The sequence below is a fragment of the Tauraco erythrolophus genome, chromosome 4 (assembly GCF_009769465.1).
Source record: "Tauraco erythrolophus isolate bTauEry1 chromosome 4, bTauEry1.pri, whole genome shotgun sequence".
In the NCBI taxonomy this organism is placed as follows: Eukaryota; Metazoa; Chordata; class Aves; order Musophagiformes; family Musophagidae; genus Tauraco; species Tauraco erythrolophus.
In genome coordinates this window covers 60,155,256-60,169,410 of record NC_141468.1, presented here as the reverse complement: position 1 = coordinate 60,169,410, position 14,155 = coordinate 60,155,256, and the positions used below count along the sequence as shown (strand labels likewise).

At 55.1% G+C, this 14,155-nt stretch overlaps 1 protein-coding gene across 1 annotated transcript; it reads right to left on the bottom strand.

The window, feature by feature from the left end:
- Window positions 1–1,470: 1,470 nt before the first annotated feature.
- Window positions 1,471–14,132, bottom strand: BAIAP2L2 (BAR/IMD domain containing adaptor protein 2 like 2). The gene is made up of 15 exons (XM_086611078.1): window positions 13,881–14,132; window positions 12,823–12,957; window positions 11,758–11,833; window positions 11,356–11,442; window positions 10,204–10,265; window positions 9,550–9,621; window positions 8,813–8,929; window positions 8,261–8,407; window positions 7,633–7,785; window positions 7,223–7,361; window positions 6,221–6,446; window positions 5,188–5,259; window positions 4,677–4,857; window positions 2,785–2,825; window positions 1,471–1,993 (listed from the first exon to the last, which is right to left on the bottom strand). The coding sequence occupies exons 1-15, from the start codon at window positions 14,106–14,108 to the stop codon at window positions 1,918–1,920; spliced, it is 1,812 nt and encodes a 603-aa protein (XP_086467204.1). The 5' UTR covers window positions 14,109–14,132; the 3' UTR covers window positions 1,471–1,917.
- Window positions 14,133–14,155: the final 23 nt, after the last annotated feature.

Here is a 14,155-nt window from a genome sequence, read left to right as displayed (position 1 = left end):
CAAAGCTGCCTGTGGCCAATCCGGAGGGACGCCCTGCACAGGGGACCCCCTTGCCTCCTGCGGGCACAGGTAGTGCCCCACGGAGCTCCCAGTGTGGATGTGGGTCAGCAGCTGCTTATCGTTTCAAGTCAGCAGAGACCGGCGGGTGCTGAGCGGGCAGAAAGCACTTCTCCACTTTTAAGAGGCTTTTCCAGCCAATGGGGAGGAGGTGGCTGCCTGCCGCGGCCCGAATCCCCTGGTAATCCCGCTGCCCGGGGGCTCCTCGCCTTTCCCCCAGCAGAGTGAGGCAGGCTGGATGGGGGACAGATTCGGAGGGGCCAAGGCAGGAGGACGCAGGGCGAAGGTGGCGGGTGTTGGTGATGGACCCAGCCAGGAGGGAGGGTGCCAGGGAGGGGGGAAGTAGAGGATGAGGGCATGGCCCCGTGCTTCGGTAAGGGGCACAGTGGGGGAAGGGGCTACTTTCGAAGTCCCCCACCACTTCCTCAGCTGCCAGCCAGAAGGATGGAGAAGCGCTGGCGTTGTTCTGCAGGGCATGTGCTCAGCAGAGAGCAAAGACAAGGCAGACCAGGCAAGGAATCACTGCTGTCCATGGCTCACAGGGTGGGATCCAGCCCACCCCCCGCAGCTCACCAACCACCCCCTGCCAAAACAAAACCCCTCAGCAGATGCTGCCCAGGAGGGTGCCTGGTGGGCACCAAGGACAAGGAAGTCCCTGGCCATGTGTGGGGAAACCCGTTTTACTTCCAGGGAGGGGCCAGGACTCACCCCAGGTGGGATTTCGGGGGGGGGAGAGGGAAAAGCCCGGGCTGTAAACCCCCAAAGCCCCTCAGCCCCCGCTGCTGCGCCCATCTGGGGGCAGGGCGGGGGGGCCTGTGGGGGCTTTGCAGCGCTCGCAGCTGGGGTTTAATTTCTATTAATAAGGCTAATCAGCTAAAGCCCTGGCCATTGCTCACTCTCCCTCCCTCGTCACGTCTCCCTTTGGCCCCCGACGGTGAGGCCAGGCTGGCAGGGCACCTGCAGGGCCCCAGGGGAGCATTACCCCCCACATTCAACGCCCTGACCATGGGCAGCCGTCATGGCCCCACTGCTGGCGGGGACCCCACATCCTCCTCCCCCTACGTCCTCTGACCAACGTGACATGCTAGCCGCTGTGGTGCCTATGGAAGTGGCATTCTCCATTTTATTTAAAAAAATTTGAATCTTTTCTGCAAGACACGAGGTGAAGGAGCAGGGCAGCAGCACTGGGCACTGCCACCTGCCCCCACCTTGCCCCAGGGCTGCCCAGCGAGGGAAGGAGTCGTGCGGGGGGTGAGAAGGTGCAGATGCAGCTACAAATGGATATGGTTGCCAAAGGGGCGGAAAGCACAGAGCCACATGCTGCAGGCCCTGTCAGCCAGGTCACGTTGCTGGAAGCCTTCTTGTGGCCTCCTCCCATAGGGATTCATTCTTCTGGTTCCAAAGGGAGCGTTAGGCGAGTGTCCTTCTCTGCCCACAACAGGGCTGGCAAAGCTTTGCCTTCCTCAACCTGCTAGCACGGCCCCGTGCTGCAGATGATCTTACTCATCCATCCCTCTGCCTCCCAGACCACCAGCACCTCCTCTCCCAGGTCCCCAGCACCCCCTCTCCCAGGCCCCCAGCACCAGTAACACCAGACTTCTCCCACTCAAATACTGTATCATCACACAGGGAGGGGGGATGGCAGGCAATCCAAATAGAGCAGCAGAGATCTGCTGCTGGCTAAAGCACGCCAGACATCCAGGCGAGATGGGTCCCTGTGACCCGGAGGGAAGGGAGGGAAAAAAGAGAGGTTACTCTGTCAGTGGTAGCATTAGGTAGCTGCCCAGACGAGGGTCACAACCCGTCACTTGTATGTTTCCCCCTTCCCTGCTGGAATTCTCTGCCGTCCGCAGCCCCGCTTCATCGGATGATGGGTGCTGAGCGGTCATTGGTGACCGTGGGACGCAGCTTGACGGTGGCAAAGGGGTTGGTACCTCTGGAGGGGGAAAGGAAACACAGGCAACCATCAGGAAATCTGCAAAGACCATGCAAGGGACCCACTGACCAAAGAAAGGCTATTTAGTTCTGCCGACAGCCACCTCCACGCCGAGGAAGTATGGTAAAGTTTTCTGCTGTATGTTTTTTTTTTCCTCTCCTTAAGACACTCTGCTGCAAGTTCCCTTTGCCTCTCCTCAGGGCTTCTCACCCTCCCTCTTCCATGTAGTAACAAGGCTGCCCTTTGCGGTACCACTCTACACTTGTGGCCCCTGACCCTCCAAAGCAAGGACTCAGGGAGCAGAAAGAAACCACAGCACCATGGCGGAAGTGTGGAGACACCAACCCGGATGCAGAAGGAAGGAAAGCAGGAATTCATGGCAAGCCTCTTCTCCAGAGACCTGACTCATCGAAGGTAAAAGCCACATTCCTTATGCCTCAGCCCCTTCCAAGCAGGCAGAGCTGCATAAATCATTTAGCTCCTCACTCAGGCTGTGAGCTGCTATTGTGGCTTTTCCAGGATGGATGAGAAGGAGCATACAGGTCTGGCCATCTGCTCAGGGTGCTCAGGTCCTACCTTGTATTACCAGAGGTAGGAGAGAGCCTTCCCAGTTAGCCAGAATGGCCCACCTCTTTGGGCCCACCTCCTGTCCTAGAAGGTAAGTTGCGCATTGCTTTCCTCCAGACACTTCCCTGTTCCTCCCATGTTTTATAGTCCAAAAGATTAAATAATAGTCGTATTGTAATAATGCCCCCCAGTCTGATGATTCCAGAGCTCCGCGCCTCACTCACCGTGGGAAGAGTTCAGGGGGCTGCTCAAATACTCCTGATTTCTGCAGTGAAAAAAAAGGCAGCAGTGAGCGATCCGGGGTGGGAGGGGAATGTGAGGCAAAAGTGGGGCAGGAAACACCGCACACACGGATGGAGATTTCACGAGATACTTGAGTTAGGAGCCCAAGTCCCATATTCATTCCAACTTTTCATAATCCCACAAATTCACCACTACACCTTGATTTCTGTGGTGGGGATTATTCCTACAACACAGGCCCCCTATTCCCCTAGGACACCTCCCTTTGTCTTGGGTAAGAAAGGATGCCTCAGATCCCCAAAGTGTTATGTCTGAAGAGCACAGCAAACAGTGACAGTCTGAGCTACATTTCACTCTTCCAGCACAGCCAGAGATGCCCACCTCACGCTGCCCACACACCCTGGCAAAGAGTTTATCATCAGTGCCTTCACGTGCTTCCTGCATCCACAGGGAACTCGAGAGCTGTAGTGCTGCATCCTACCCTACACCGCATACTGCTTAAATGTGAACCAACCTGATGAAGAAAGATGGACTTAGGCCTTGTAGCCTTTATTCTTGGCCAGCAGATAATGAAGGATCAGTGACAACTGGCCTGCTAAAGTACACCAGTTTCTGTAACTGGTGGCAGACAACAGACTATCTGCGTTCCAGCTGAGAAGTCAAACATGCACCCATTTGCTGCTGACTCAACTGGAGGATGTCTTGGGCAGAAGTTTAGAGCAAAGCTGAGTCTTTCCAAACTTCTCATGAGGCTCAATTTCTCTGCCATGGTACTCTAAATGTTCCGGATGCTTCATTGCTTAATCCAAGTCTATCCCTACACCTTAGTCCCAGGACCAGATGGAAACCAGTGACCCAGAGGGGTGGATAGTCTGCAGAGCCTGTTTCCCTCTGTGTTATGCAGCCTGAAGCTCACTGAAACCACAGAGCAGGATGTGAAGGGAAATAAGAGTAATTAAATGTTATATTTTTCAGTCCTTTGAGCTATCTGGTTGCTTGCAACCTCACACTGGCCTGGAACCAGCAACCAGAGATGAGGTTTCCCAGCCTCCTGTGAGACTGAGCAAGGAATGCTCCACAGGCAGCACCGTCCTCCTCTCTCTCTCTTTAGCTGTTCTCAACTTTGACTGTCCTCGCCAGTCAATTTCCCACAGCTGGAAGCAGTGATAAGTAGAGCCATAAGCCATGGGTTGGACACAAGTTGTTCTAAGGCTCTCCAAAACGGCTGTGCACTTTGCCCCTAGCTTTTCCTTTATCCCAATTGTGATTTTAACCTAATCCTTTCTTGAATTTAGAAGAGGAGCCCTGTGAAACTCCTCTCCATTCTCTGAAGGGAGAAGGAGGATGGCATCTCTGTTAGCTGGTCTCCCACTCCCAGCCCAGCCTGATCACTCCATGGTCCTACTATTAGCAGAAAGAGGTGCTGCCCTGGAGCCACCAGAAATCAGGCTGGGAGGTCATGGAGAAAAGGACTGAACTGAAGGGTCCCTGGTGAGCAAAAAGAGAGAGAAATGAGGAGGGCAGGGGCAGAAAAGTAGTCTCTTGCTTGTGACCTCACACTGGCCTGGAATCAGCAACCAGAGATGAGGTTTCCTTCTTTGCTTTAGGGGAGCAAAGCCAGGCACTGGCTGAGGATCTGCACATAGAAAGCTAGCTGGCAGAGGCCACCAGGACATGATGGCATGTCAACAGACTGGGTGAGAAAGGCCGCTGCTAACAAGACCCCTTAGCTCAGTAAAGGAGGAGGTCACACACCAACATCTAGAAGGTGTTTTTCTTTCTCAACCGGCCAATGCAGAAAAGATATGGCTTGGAGAATGAAAGTCAGATGTGGCCCACTCCACATACACCCACCAGTCACTCTTCCTGCACTCACCTTGGAGCCAGAACTGACTAGGGTGGCCACTCCACTCTGTTGACTGCTGGCACCCACTGAGAGGGGAGGTGGGTTCGGCAAACTGGGCTGGGCAGCAGCAGGCCAATAATTGCTAGAGGAAGGAGTGCTGGGACGGTCTAGGATGTCATCCATACTGTGACTGCTTCGCAGTGGGAAGGACCTGAGCAAGAGGAGAAGACAGTGGAGTGAGAGTCAAAGAGCAAGGAATAGGGAGCAGCACAGGTGCTATCCATGACATGTATCTATGGGATGTCTCTGGAGCAAATACATATGGCTTGGACTGGCCCAGTCACAGTCACCTTTGAGAAGGCATTGCACATGTTAGGGCAAGCCTGTGAGATCTCAGGGCATGGCAAGGCTCTCAGCAGACATCCCAGCATGAGAGCACTGCAGCTCTCCATGGGGCACATCACAAATAGGCACCTTGCTGGAGTTAATGACCTACCAGGAGCCACTCGAGCTCCTGCCTGGTCAATTGGTTTCATGTTACCTGGTGGGTGGCTCCTCCATCTCTCTCACATCCTCCAGAGGCTTGACATAAGCTTCGGGGAACCAGCCACATCTAGGGCACAGGAAGAGAGGTGAATGAGCTCCCGTCAACCATGGCTTGTGGTTCTTCAGATACAGCTGCCCAGTACTCCTCATCTACACCCATTCCACACGTCAGCCAAGCCGCTGCTGCCGCTACCACGTGTGACAGGGTTTCAGCACATCTTGACCCCTAGGTGCGGCATGGGGTTATTGCAAGGCAGTCCTTGAGCCTGGAGCAGGACTCGCTTATCTCAGAGGATGTGCAAAATCCCTGCTCCTGGCAGCAATGCTGGAGCAATCCACGCTCTGACTGAGCACGGTCACCAAGGCCAGCACACAAGGAAGCTGTGGAAATCCCTTCCCCTCAGGGCAAAGCAGCTCCATCCCAGAAATTCCCCCAAAAAAGAAAGGCGCTGCTTTTGCTCATCTCACATCTGAGCGTGAGCTTCCCTGCAGAGCACGGTGCAGGGATGCCGTGTGGAACAGGGCAGGCTTTGCGCACAGGTGTTGGCCAGCAGCTCTGCAGAGAGTAATTCAGTAAGCGCCGGGTGCAGCAGTTTCCATGCCCTGCCTGTGTCGGAGGGTGCGGCAGCAGCTGTGGTGTGAGCTGAGAAACGCCGAGCCTCTCGGGTAACCCCAGCAGTTCACGGCCCTGAGCTGGGTCCCATGACAGGAGTCACTCAGATGTGTAAGCCGGGAGGGGGTCACTGCATCTCTGGCTCTTCTACCCAAAGCCAATGGAGCTTTCTCAGGTAGCTCATCCGTGCTTACCCTGCCCTACCGTATCTCCTCAACTTGGAGAGCCCCCATGCTAGGCACAGCCCATGACTGAGGCCACGGCGATGTCCCACCCAGATGGTGAGTGAGATGCAGCGCCCAGGCCATTCCAGGAGGGGAGTGGGGAGGTAATTTTGGGTTTAAGCCTCCCAGTTCCAGACTGGACAAGCCTGCACCAGCCTGCCAGGCTGATTTACAGCGCCGAAGTCACATACGTGGATGAGCCCTCCAGCTTGCCGTACAGCCAGCCATTCTGTGCGTCCGGCATCAGCACCGTGATGACATCCCCAGGGTCAAACCGCAGCAGGGTCCGGTTGGTACCCGTCACGTGGGACACGATAGCCTGCACTCTCGTCGTGCCACTACTCCTCCTGCCTTCGCTGCCGCTGCCAGCCTCGCCAAACGAACCCGACCGGGAGGTACGGCCAGTAGGGAGCAAACCTGCAGGGAGGCATCAGAGGGGTCTGGCTGGAGTCCAGCATCCTCCTGCAAGACCCATGCTGCCTCAGAGGGACCAGCGCTTCCCCAGTCAAGTAATTATCCTAGAGGAGTAGAAGGCCTTTCTCTGCAGGCAGAGAGCAGGGCGTAGCATGGGAAAGGGTAAAACATTCATCTTGCAGTCGAAAATCAACTCAAAGTGAAACCACTTGCTTTGCACTATGTCCTCTGTGGCCAGATGTCTAGGGCACTGCTTGCTAAATGACTGGCTGATGTCCGTCTTCCCAACCCTATTAGAGCAACTGAGAATTTGGGTCGTTCTCCTCTCCCCCTGCCCTTTTTTTCCTTAAAAAAACACTTGAAGCTGAAATTTTTCAGGAAGCAAAAGCAGGTGAGACATGAGGTAACTGGCTGGGGTTTGTAGGGCAGGGTAATATTCTATCTAGTAGAGCAAGAGAAGGTGCATTACCAAAATGAGAACTCCGGTAAGAACCAGCCCTCATGGTTCAAGAAGCCTTGAAAACTGCACGCCTGTGGATCCCCCACCCTCACACAGCCAGCCGGGAAATCTGGCCTTGTCCTGGATGTGCTCACCCTCTGCTTCATTCAGCCTTATCTTCCCCAGCTTCCATATGCACAATCCTCTCACCATGCCCAGGAATGTGGCTAAGGACTGGTGGTCTGATAGAGTGGTGGTCCCTCCCCAAATTCAACCCTGTTCCCAGAGAGGCCCAACCACTGTGTCTCTCCACAGCATTGCTCTGGGACGTGGATCATACTGGCTGATGGTGTCCTCCGCAGCGGCCGCCTGAGGGGCTCTGGTTGAGGAGACAATCTCATTTCTGGAGGCTCTGGAGAGAAGGTGCTGGACCTATTTCCAGTCACGGGAGAAGTGAAGTCCCCAAGGGGTCTCTGGGGCTGTTGGAAGAAATGAGGCTGAATCCACAGGGTCTGTGTCAAGCGGGAGATGCTATGAGAGATACCTGGTCCCTCTCAGAAAGCCAAACCCAGCATATTCCCCCATTGCAGACCATACACAGCTTCCCTTCATCCGGGCCAGGAACGGCGTCGGAAGCTGGAGAAGGCAGCAAGTACCACAGTCGGCCAAGGACTGGCCATGCCGTGCGGCCTGAATGGGGCAGCTGCAGCCTCACCGACGCCCAGGCAGAGGCTGCGGTGGGCTCCTCACCGTCTCGAAGTGGGTGGGGGCGAGCCGGGCCGGAGGATACCCCTGGCCGTGGGAGGTGGCAAGAAGTCCCTGCGAGTGGCTGTTCGAGGGGCTGCGGCTGGCTTCCAGCTGCTCCTTCCACTGCGGCACCTTTGTCTGGATCACACCCCGCGCCTGGGGGGAGAGAGAAGGAGAGGGGGTGGCACACAGGGCAGAACAGCTATAGGGGCAGCCAAGGGCTGCCATGTGCTTTACATCAGGGACCAGGTCCTCCCATGATTATGTCGGTGGGAATGGCTAAACAGGGCCCCGCAGGAGTGAATTTCTAGGACGGCACCCTCCAGCAGAGACCCCATGGTCTCAATGACCTTGCCATAAACACTGACATTGCCCTTCCCTCTCCCATCCTTCACACTTCCAACTAACCCCATCTCAGCACCATCCTCACCCACAGCCATGCTCTCCCAGCCTAGTACAGTCAGCCTGGACTCCACGGCAAGACACGAAATAGTTTCCTGCCCAGTCCATGCACAGGTGCTGCCTTCGCCCAAGGGGCAGCTCAGCCCTGGCTCCCTCCTGCCTGCGTATCCCTCCTCCAGCCACGCTGCCTGCTCCCCCAGCTCCGCTCCCCGGCACGCCAGGGCCGTACCCTGCTGTAAAACTGCAGGAGGGTGTTGTAGAGCATCTGGTGTTTTTCAGCCAGGAAACGGTAGCGGCGCTTCTCCTCCAGCTCAGCCTCCCTCTGGCTGTCAGAGATGAACGCCTGCATCTCCGAGCGCAGTCGCATCACATTCTCCTGGGCCACAGGAGAAAGAGAGAGGAAGGGATCAGCATAATCCAGCAGAGTAGGCTTGCACATGGCAGGGGAAGGTGTGAAACAAATCATCGTGTCTACCAGCTTCCAAGTCCACTCACAGTGCTGGAGCAGCACAGACAAACTAAAGCAGAGTGCCAGGGACCAAATCCTTGCTCACTCAAGCTTGCTAAATGAGCCAAGGACTTGGCAGGAATCAGAACCGCAGGTCAACAGTACCCTGTAGAAAAGGAGTTTCCTCCTTTCCAGATAAGTCTGCTGCCTTCTGAACATTGGGGACAATACCCTGGCTTTTAAGGAAGGGGAAGGTTGCTCAGAAATCAGTCCTGGCTCCAGATAAATCATCCAGTCCTTCTTTCAACTGCCCTTTCTGCAATTGCTGCTCACCTTCATCTCCCGAACGTTTTTATCACGGGCCCTCTCCATTCTCCACAGCTCTCCCATGCACTTATCCAGGTTGGTGGCTCTGCGCTGGTACTCCAGCTCGTACTGCTTCTGGCTTTCCTGCCAGGGAGAAACCAGGCTGGGTGAGGAACTGAAGACCCAGCCACACTATGATGAAGCAGAGGTCCTGCTCTGATGGGTGGTTGAGCATCTGAGCCCTCCTGAAATCAGGCTTCACCCAGATCTCTTACAAAAAGTCTTTCTTTACCTTTCTCTTCATTTCTAAGGGCCCCAGAATACTAATGAGCCTCAGGATCTCAGGAGTAAAAACTGGCACCCAGCTCCCTCAGCACTGGGAGCAAGCCCCCAGGCCTCTGTCCCCCTCCATAACACTACCCACCAGCATGGCCAGCTGGGCCACAAGGGCACAGGAACCACACCCATGTGAATGCTGTAGTTCCGGGAAGCTGGGAACTCTGCTTTTGGGAGCCAAGGCTCTCAGCCCCTTTGAAGAATTCGGCAAGTCCCACTGCACAAAGGAGAACAGTTGCCTGCCCTCTTTAGCCCTCTATCATCAGCCAAACTAGAGGGGGGTTTGGTCCATGACAAAAGAAGATAAGGCCCCCTAACTCCTGCTGAGGAAAGTCAAGGAAACACCTCAAGTGCTCAAGCAAAAGCCCTTGGGTAGCGGGGAAGAAGGAAATGAGGAGGGTTGAGAAGGAGAAAAGTTCACTACTCACACTGATGAACTGCACATCCAGTTTGGTGTTCTTCTCCATGTGCTGTAGCAGGTCCACATGGAAGGTCTGAGCCTGGAAGAGGCAAAGGAGCCATCACCCTCATCCCTTCACCATACGCAATGAAGGGGCAGCTCACAAAACCTACAGATCTAGTGACTCATTTGTCACCTGGACCCCATACAGAAGCCAGAAACGGGCACATTAGGGCTACCATGGAGCAGCCCTGCAGCCTGGAGGTCAGCACTCAGCACCCACCTGACTGTTAACCCCCCGAGCTTTGGCATGGGCACAAACAGCAATGTCTGGAAGAGTTAGCATCCCCTCCCGCCTGTCCCACCACTGCCATCCAGGGAGAGAGGACAACCTCACCACATCTTCAGAGCTGGGCAGTGCTCAGTCTACTGTGCACCTGCCACCGCGCTCGCAGAGAGGTGGTGGCAGTCCACCAATGGCACCAAACATTGAACAACAGCCAGGCTCTGGTCATGCCAGCTCTGTAACACACCTCTGTCACATGCAGCAGGGATAGCAGGGAAGCATGGAACCCGCCAGCAGGCATGTCAGAGGGCAGGAGATGGGGCAAATGCCAGCACGCTGGGATTAAGAAAGTCCCTTTTTACCCGTCTTGCACCAGCTCCTGGGAAAACCACTCACCACGACTTCCAGATCAGAGCTCAGGAGTCTCTGCGTGTTGGACATCTGCATTAGAATTTCACCTTCAGGGAAAGAGACAGGAGAGGGTGGAAAAATCCCACAGCTGTTTCCTTGTGTGCCCAAGGAGATCAATGGTGCGCGACTCAGGATGATGATATATGGGTGTGAAAGTCCAACAGATATCGCAACGCACTGCTCTCTGCACCCTGAGAGAGGCTGGTAGCCTTCCTTCCCAGGGCCCAGCTCCACCACCACTCCCCAGGCACTGCTAATGTCAGGTTGCTCCAACCCATGAAACTGCCAGACCAGCGCTCTGCTACAGCCTGTGGTGCTGGCAGGCAGCCTTGGCTCTGCCATGGGCTCTGGGTGGGGGGTTTCCACTCTGCCACAGCTCCTATGAGCCTCATTCCCACCCCCAATGGCACCCCAGCTACAGTGCGTGGCTCTAGCTGTCCTACAGGAAAGCAGCTACAGCACCTGATGCTGTGTGCGGTCCCACTTCACCGGTGTTGGCTTTATGAAACCGTGAAGGGAAGAGACTGATGACAGGGAGCAGAACTGTGAGCTGGGTGGTGCAGATGATAGTAGGAGTCTGCAGAAGTGACACAGCTGCTGGAAGCTTTTTACTAAAATGCTAAGTATCAGAGCAGTTCCCTGAACATATTTTCAGCAGCCATCATTAAGCTGTAGAATTATTTGGGCAGCTGAGTGTAAGCCCCTCAGCTCCAAGCTGCCATTTCAAGCTGGCTGCACGCTCAGGAGGATAACATCCCACTAGCTGTTGTCAATCCATGCTCTCCGGCTTTTCCCTCACATCTGTGAGGAGGAATGAAATGGTTCCTCCAAGATGAAAACTTCAGCACTCAGGGCAGGATGCCTCAGAACTGGTTTCCATGAGAGGTCCATTGCTGGAGGTCCATCCCAGGAGCTGGACTCAGTCATTGATCTCAGAGAGATACAAGGGAGAGGGCTGGGGCCTTGGGGGATATTCAGGAATACCAATAAATTTGACTCTTACTGCCCGGACAGAGCCTGGTGCTGTGAGTCAGAGGAGCTGCCTTCCTTCCCCCAGTACCTGGAAAGGGACTAGCTAAGGCGGAAGGCCAAAACAACGTAACTGTGGCTAGAGGATGGCGGGTGGGAGAGCCTTACCCAGCACGTGGGAGGTGGAGCTCTGCAGTGCTTGCTCCCCAATCTTCTCGATCGCCTTAAAATACACTTCAGCCGCGTTGGATAATGCTGTGAGGAGAGGAGAGGGGAGGTAAGGATCCAGCCTGCCCCCTCACCATCACCAGCCCCGGCAAGCAGCGTACAGGACAGTCACCCCCTGATACCTCGCCTGTAGGCAAGGGCACCCCATCTCTCCCCATCTGTGACTGACAACAGCAGCCAGTCCTGGAGCAGGAGAAAAGGGAGTAAGAGCAGCTGAGGACATGCCATGGGAGGAATCAGCAGCCTTGCCCTGGGTGACAGCAGTCCTTCCTGACACAGTGGACACCCAAGATGGATGCAGCAGCACTATCTGGAGCCTGGGCCATGCGGGACCCCACTCACCATGGAAGGCACGCAGGTATTTGTTCCCCAGGTACACCAGGTTCTCCAGTGCAGGGTTGAACCGCTCCAGGATACTCTGTGGTGAGGCAGAAGCACGTTAACACCAGTCTTCCCCATGCCCCAGAGACCTCAGCAGGTCGATGCCCTCCCGCTGTGTTTCAGCTGGTTGCAGCAGGGACCCAGAGAGCTGCCCCAGCCATGATGCCAGATGGCCGTGGTGATGTACAGCCATGCAAAAAGTCAGCTCCCTGCATCGGAGGTAGCTGGGACTTTTGGCTGCCCTGAGTCCTCTCCAGCCAGCCAGGAGAGGAGCACTGCCAGGCAGCAAGGTAGCTTGCTGGAGAGCCAAGTGGTCACCTGAAGATGGCTTTCTCCCAAGGCCTCACACCCACTGCAGACAAGAGAGTAACTGCAAGGGGATCTGAGCAGCCTTTCCCCTCACCCTGAGCCTGCTGGGGTGAGGGCCACCGCTTTTTATCTAGGCATGAACACGACATTTTCCTGGCCAGGATTTGGTGCACTGCCAGAGTCAGCAGCTTGCTGAGATAAGGTATGGACTGCTTCAGATCAGCCTCTCTGCTCTTACCTGCTGTATGTATCAGAGGTGTTTATTGCCTACAGCAGAGAAAATCAGAGGCTGCAATAACCAATTTCCCCTTCTCCCAGCCCCCACCACCTTGGTGCAGCACCAACGTGCATAGGGAAGCATTTGTGAGATCAGACTCCTGTTTCCAGCAAAGGGGAGAACAGTTGACTGAGCTCCAGCTTCCTACCAACAACCTAGGCATGCAATCTTTCATAAAACATGCTCTGTGTCCAAATCACCCTGCTTGCCCAGTTCCTTCCCAAATCTGCCTTAGGACCCAGCCCACCCTTCCCTCTGCTACCCATCTGCTCTCAAACACAGCCCAGAGCCCACAGGAGCTGCTGCAGTTCAGCCCAGGGTTGGATCCAGCTCTCCGCTGTCCACACTTCAAGGGAGCCGGTGGCATAAAACAGCCCTTTTCCTCCTACCTACACATCTCCCCAAGGCAGACAGGAGCAGCCGCTGGTGTCGGCACTCACCTTATAGATGGACATAGTGGATCTGTAGGACAGGTCCATCTCTAGAGCCTTTTCCGTCTCCCACGGAGAGGCAAGGAGCAAAGGCGAGCACAAGGTGCAGTACTGGCCCAGAGGACTCTGCTTCTGCACAGGCAGCTGGATGGAAAGAGCCTGTCCGTCACTAGCAAGGTAGGACAGCAGGAAGACACACAGACGTGGTACAAAGGGAACAGAGCACTGCTGGAGTTTAATAATTCACCAGCCCAAAGGCTGGAATTTGATCTCTGGAAGTAACCGGACTCTAAGGGGAGAGGAATCCTGCGACAGCCAGCAAAAGGCACGTGATCGCCTCCTTGAATTATTGATGGCCAGCTCAGTACCCAGCTCTCCCTGCCCTGACACCTGCGGAGCCAGCCACCTGCCAGAACAACCGCCTTATGGCTCGCTGTCTCTGTCACTGCCACCACTTGGAGGTGGCTCGCTCAGCCTCGCCGTGCAAGCAGGGCATCTTCAGGTGCCTCGTACACACCTTGCAATCGCAGGCAGCAAATAGCAGGGGCTGGGGGGAAACGTAAGGAAACCTCAAAATAGGTTTCACCTCTTCCCTGCCCACTATTCCCCCACCCCAGGCCTCAGCCCTCTGGTTCTTCGCGTTCCTCCTGGTCTCAGGGAGATTCCTTAACAGCTGGCATGAGCTTGTGCCTGAACCCTCCTGCTCTCCCTACCTGCATGCAAGGAGCCCAAGCACAGGTCACTCCAGGAAGTCCCTACAAATGGTGCAGGCTTATAGAGGGGGAGAGTGCAAGCCAGGGGCAAAAGGCAGAAAAGATCTTCTCTCCATCTCAAAATGGGGGGTTTTGTTTTTCCACAAGATGGTAAGCCCCTCCATTATATAGGAAAAAGAAAACCTCTACTCCACCTTAAAAGCCCCTTAATTCCACAATCTCATTTGTGAAAGTGCAGATCAGAAGGCAGATAATTAGTTTTTAGCCGTATTTGTGACTCAGCACCCACACTCCTGCCAGCGGTGCCCCTTAGGAATCAGTGGGCACCAAGACCAGCAAGCTCACAGCAGTTACCTTGTCCAGTAACCACCTGGGGATACCAAAGTTAAAGCCCTGTCTCCAGTCGTTTGTATCCCGAGGGTTTTCAGCATTCCTCTTCTTAGGCCAGATGGGCTCCCAGAGGATTCTCACACAGCTGATCCAAAGCCTCTCCACTGGCTGCAACTGATAAGCCCAGCATGCAGTGTTGTGCTTCGTGGGACCGCCACTCACACCACATGCATGCTCCCAGGGACAGGCCATTCAACTCTTCAGCCCATACAAAGGGTATAACCCTGTGTCTCAAGGAG

Excerpts from the sequence above, each read along its gene's own strand:
- BAIAP2L2 (XM_086611078.1), bottom strand. The coding sequence starts at position 14,108 with ATGGCCTGTCCCTGGGAGCATGCATGTGGTGTGAGTGGCGGTCCCACG. Across the intron at positions 7,362-7,632 it reads CCCCCACCCACTTCGAGACG|CCCCAGAGACCCCTTGGGGA; the intron begins GTGAGGAGCCCA and ends TTCTTCCAACAG. Across the intron at positions 5,260-6,220 it reads AAGCTGGAGGGCTCATCCAC|ATGTGGCTGGTTCCCCGAAG; the intron begins GTATGTGACTTC and ends CCTGTGCCCTAG.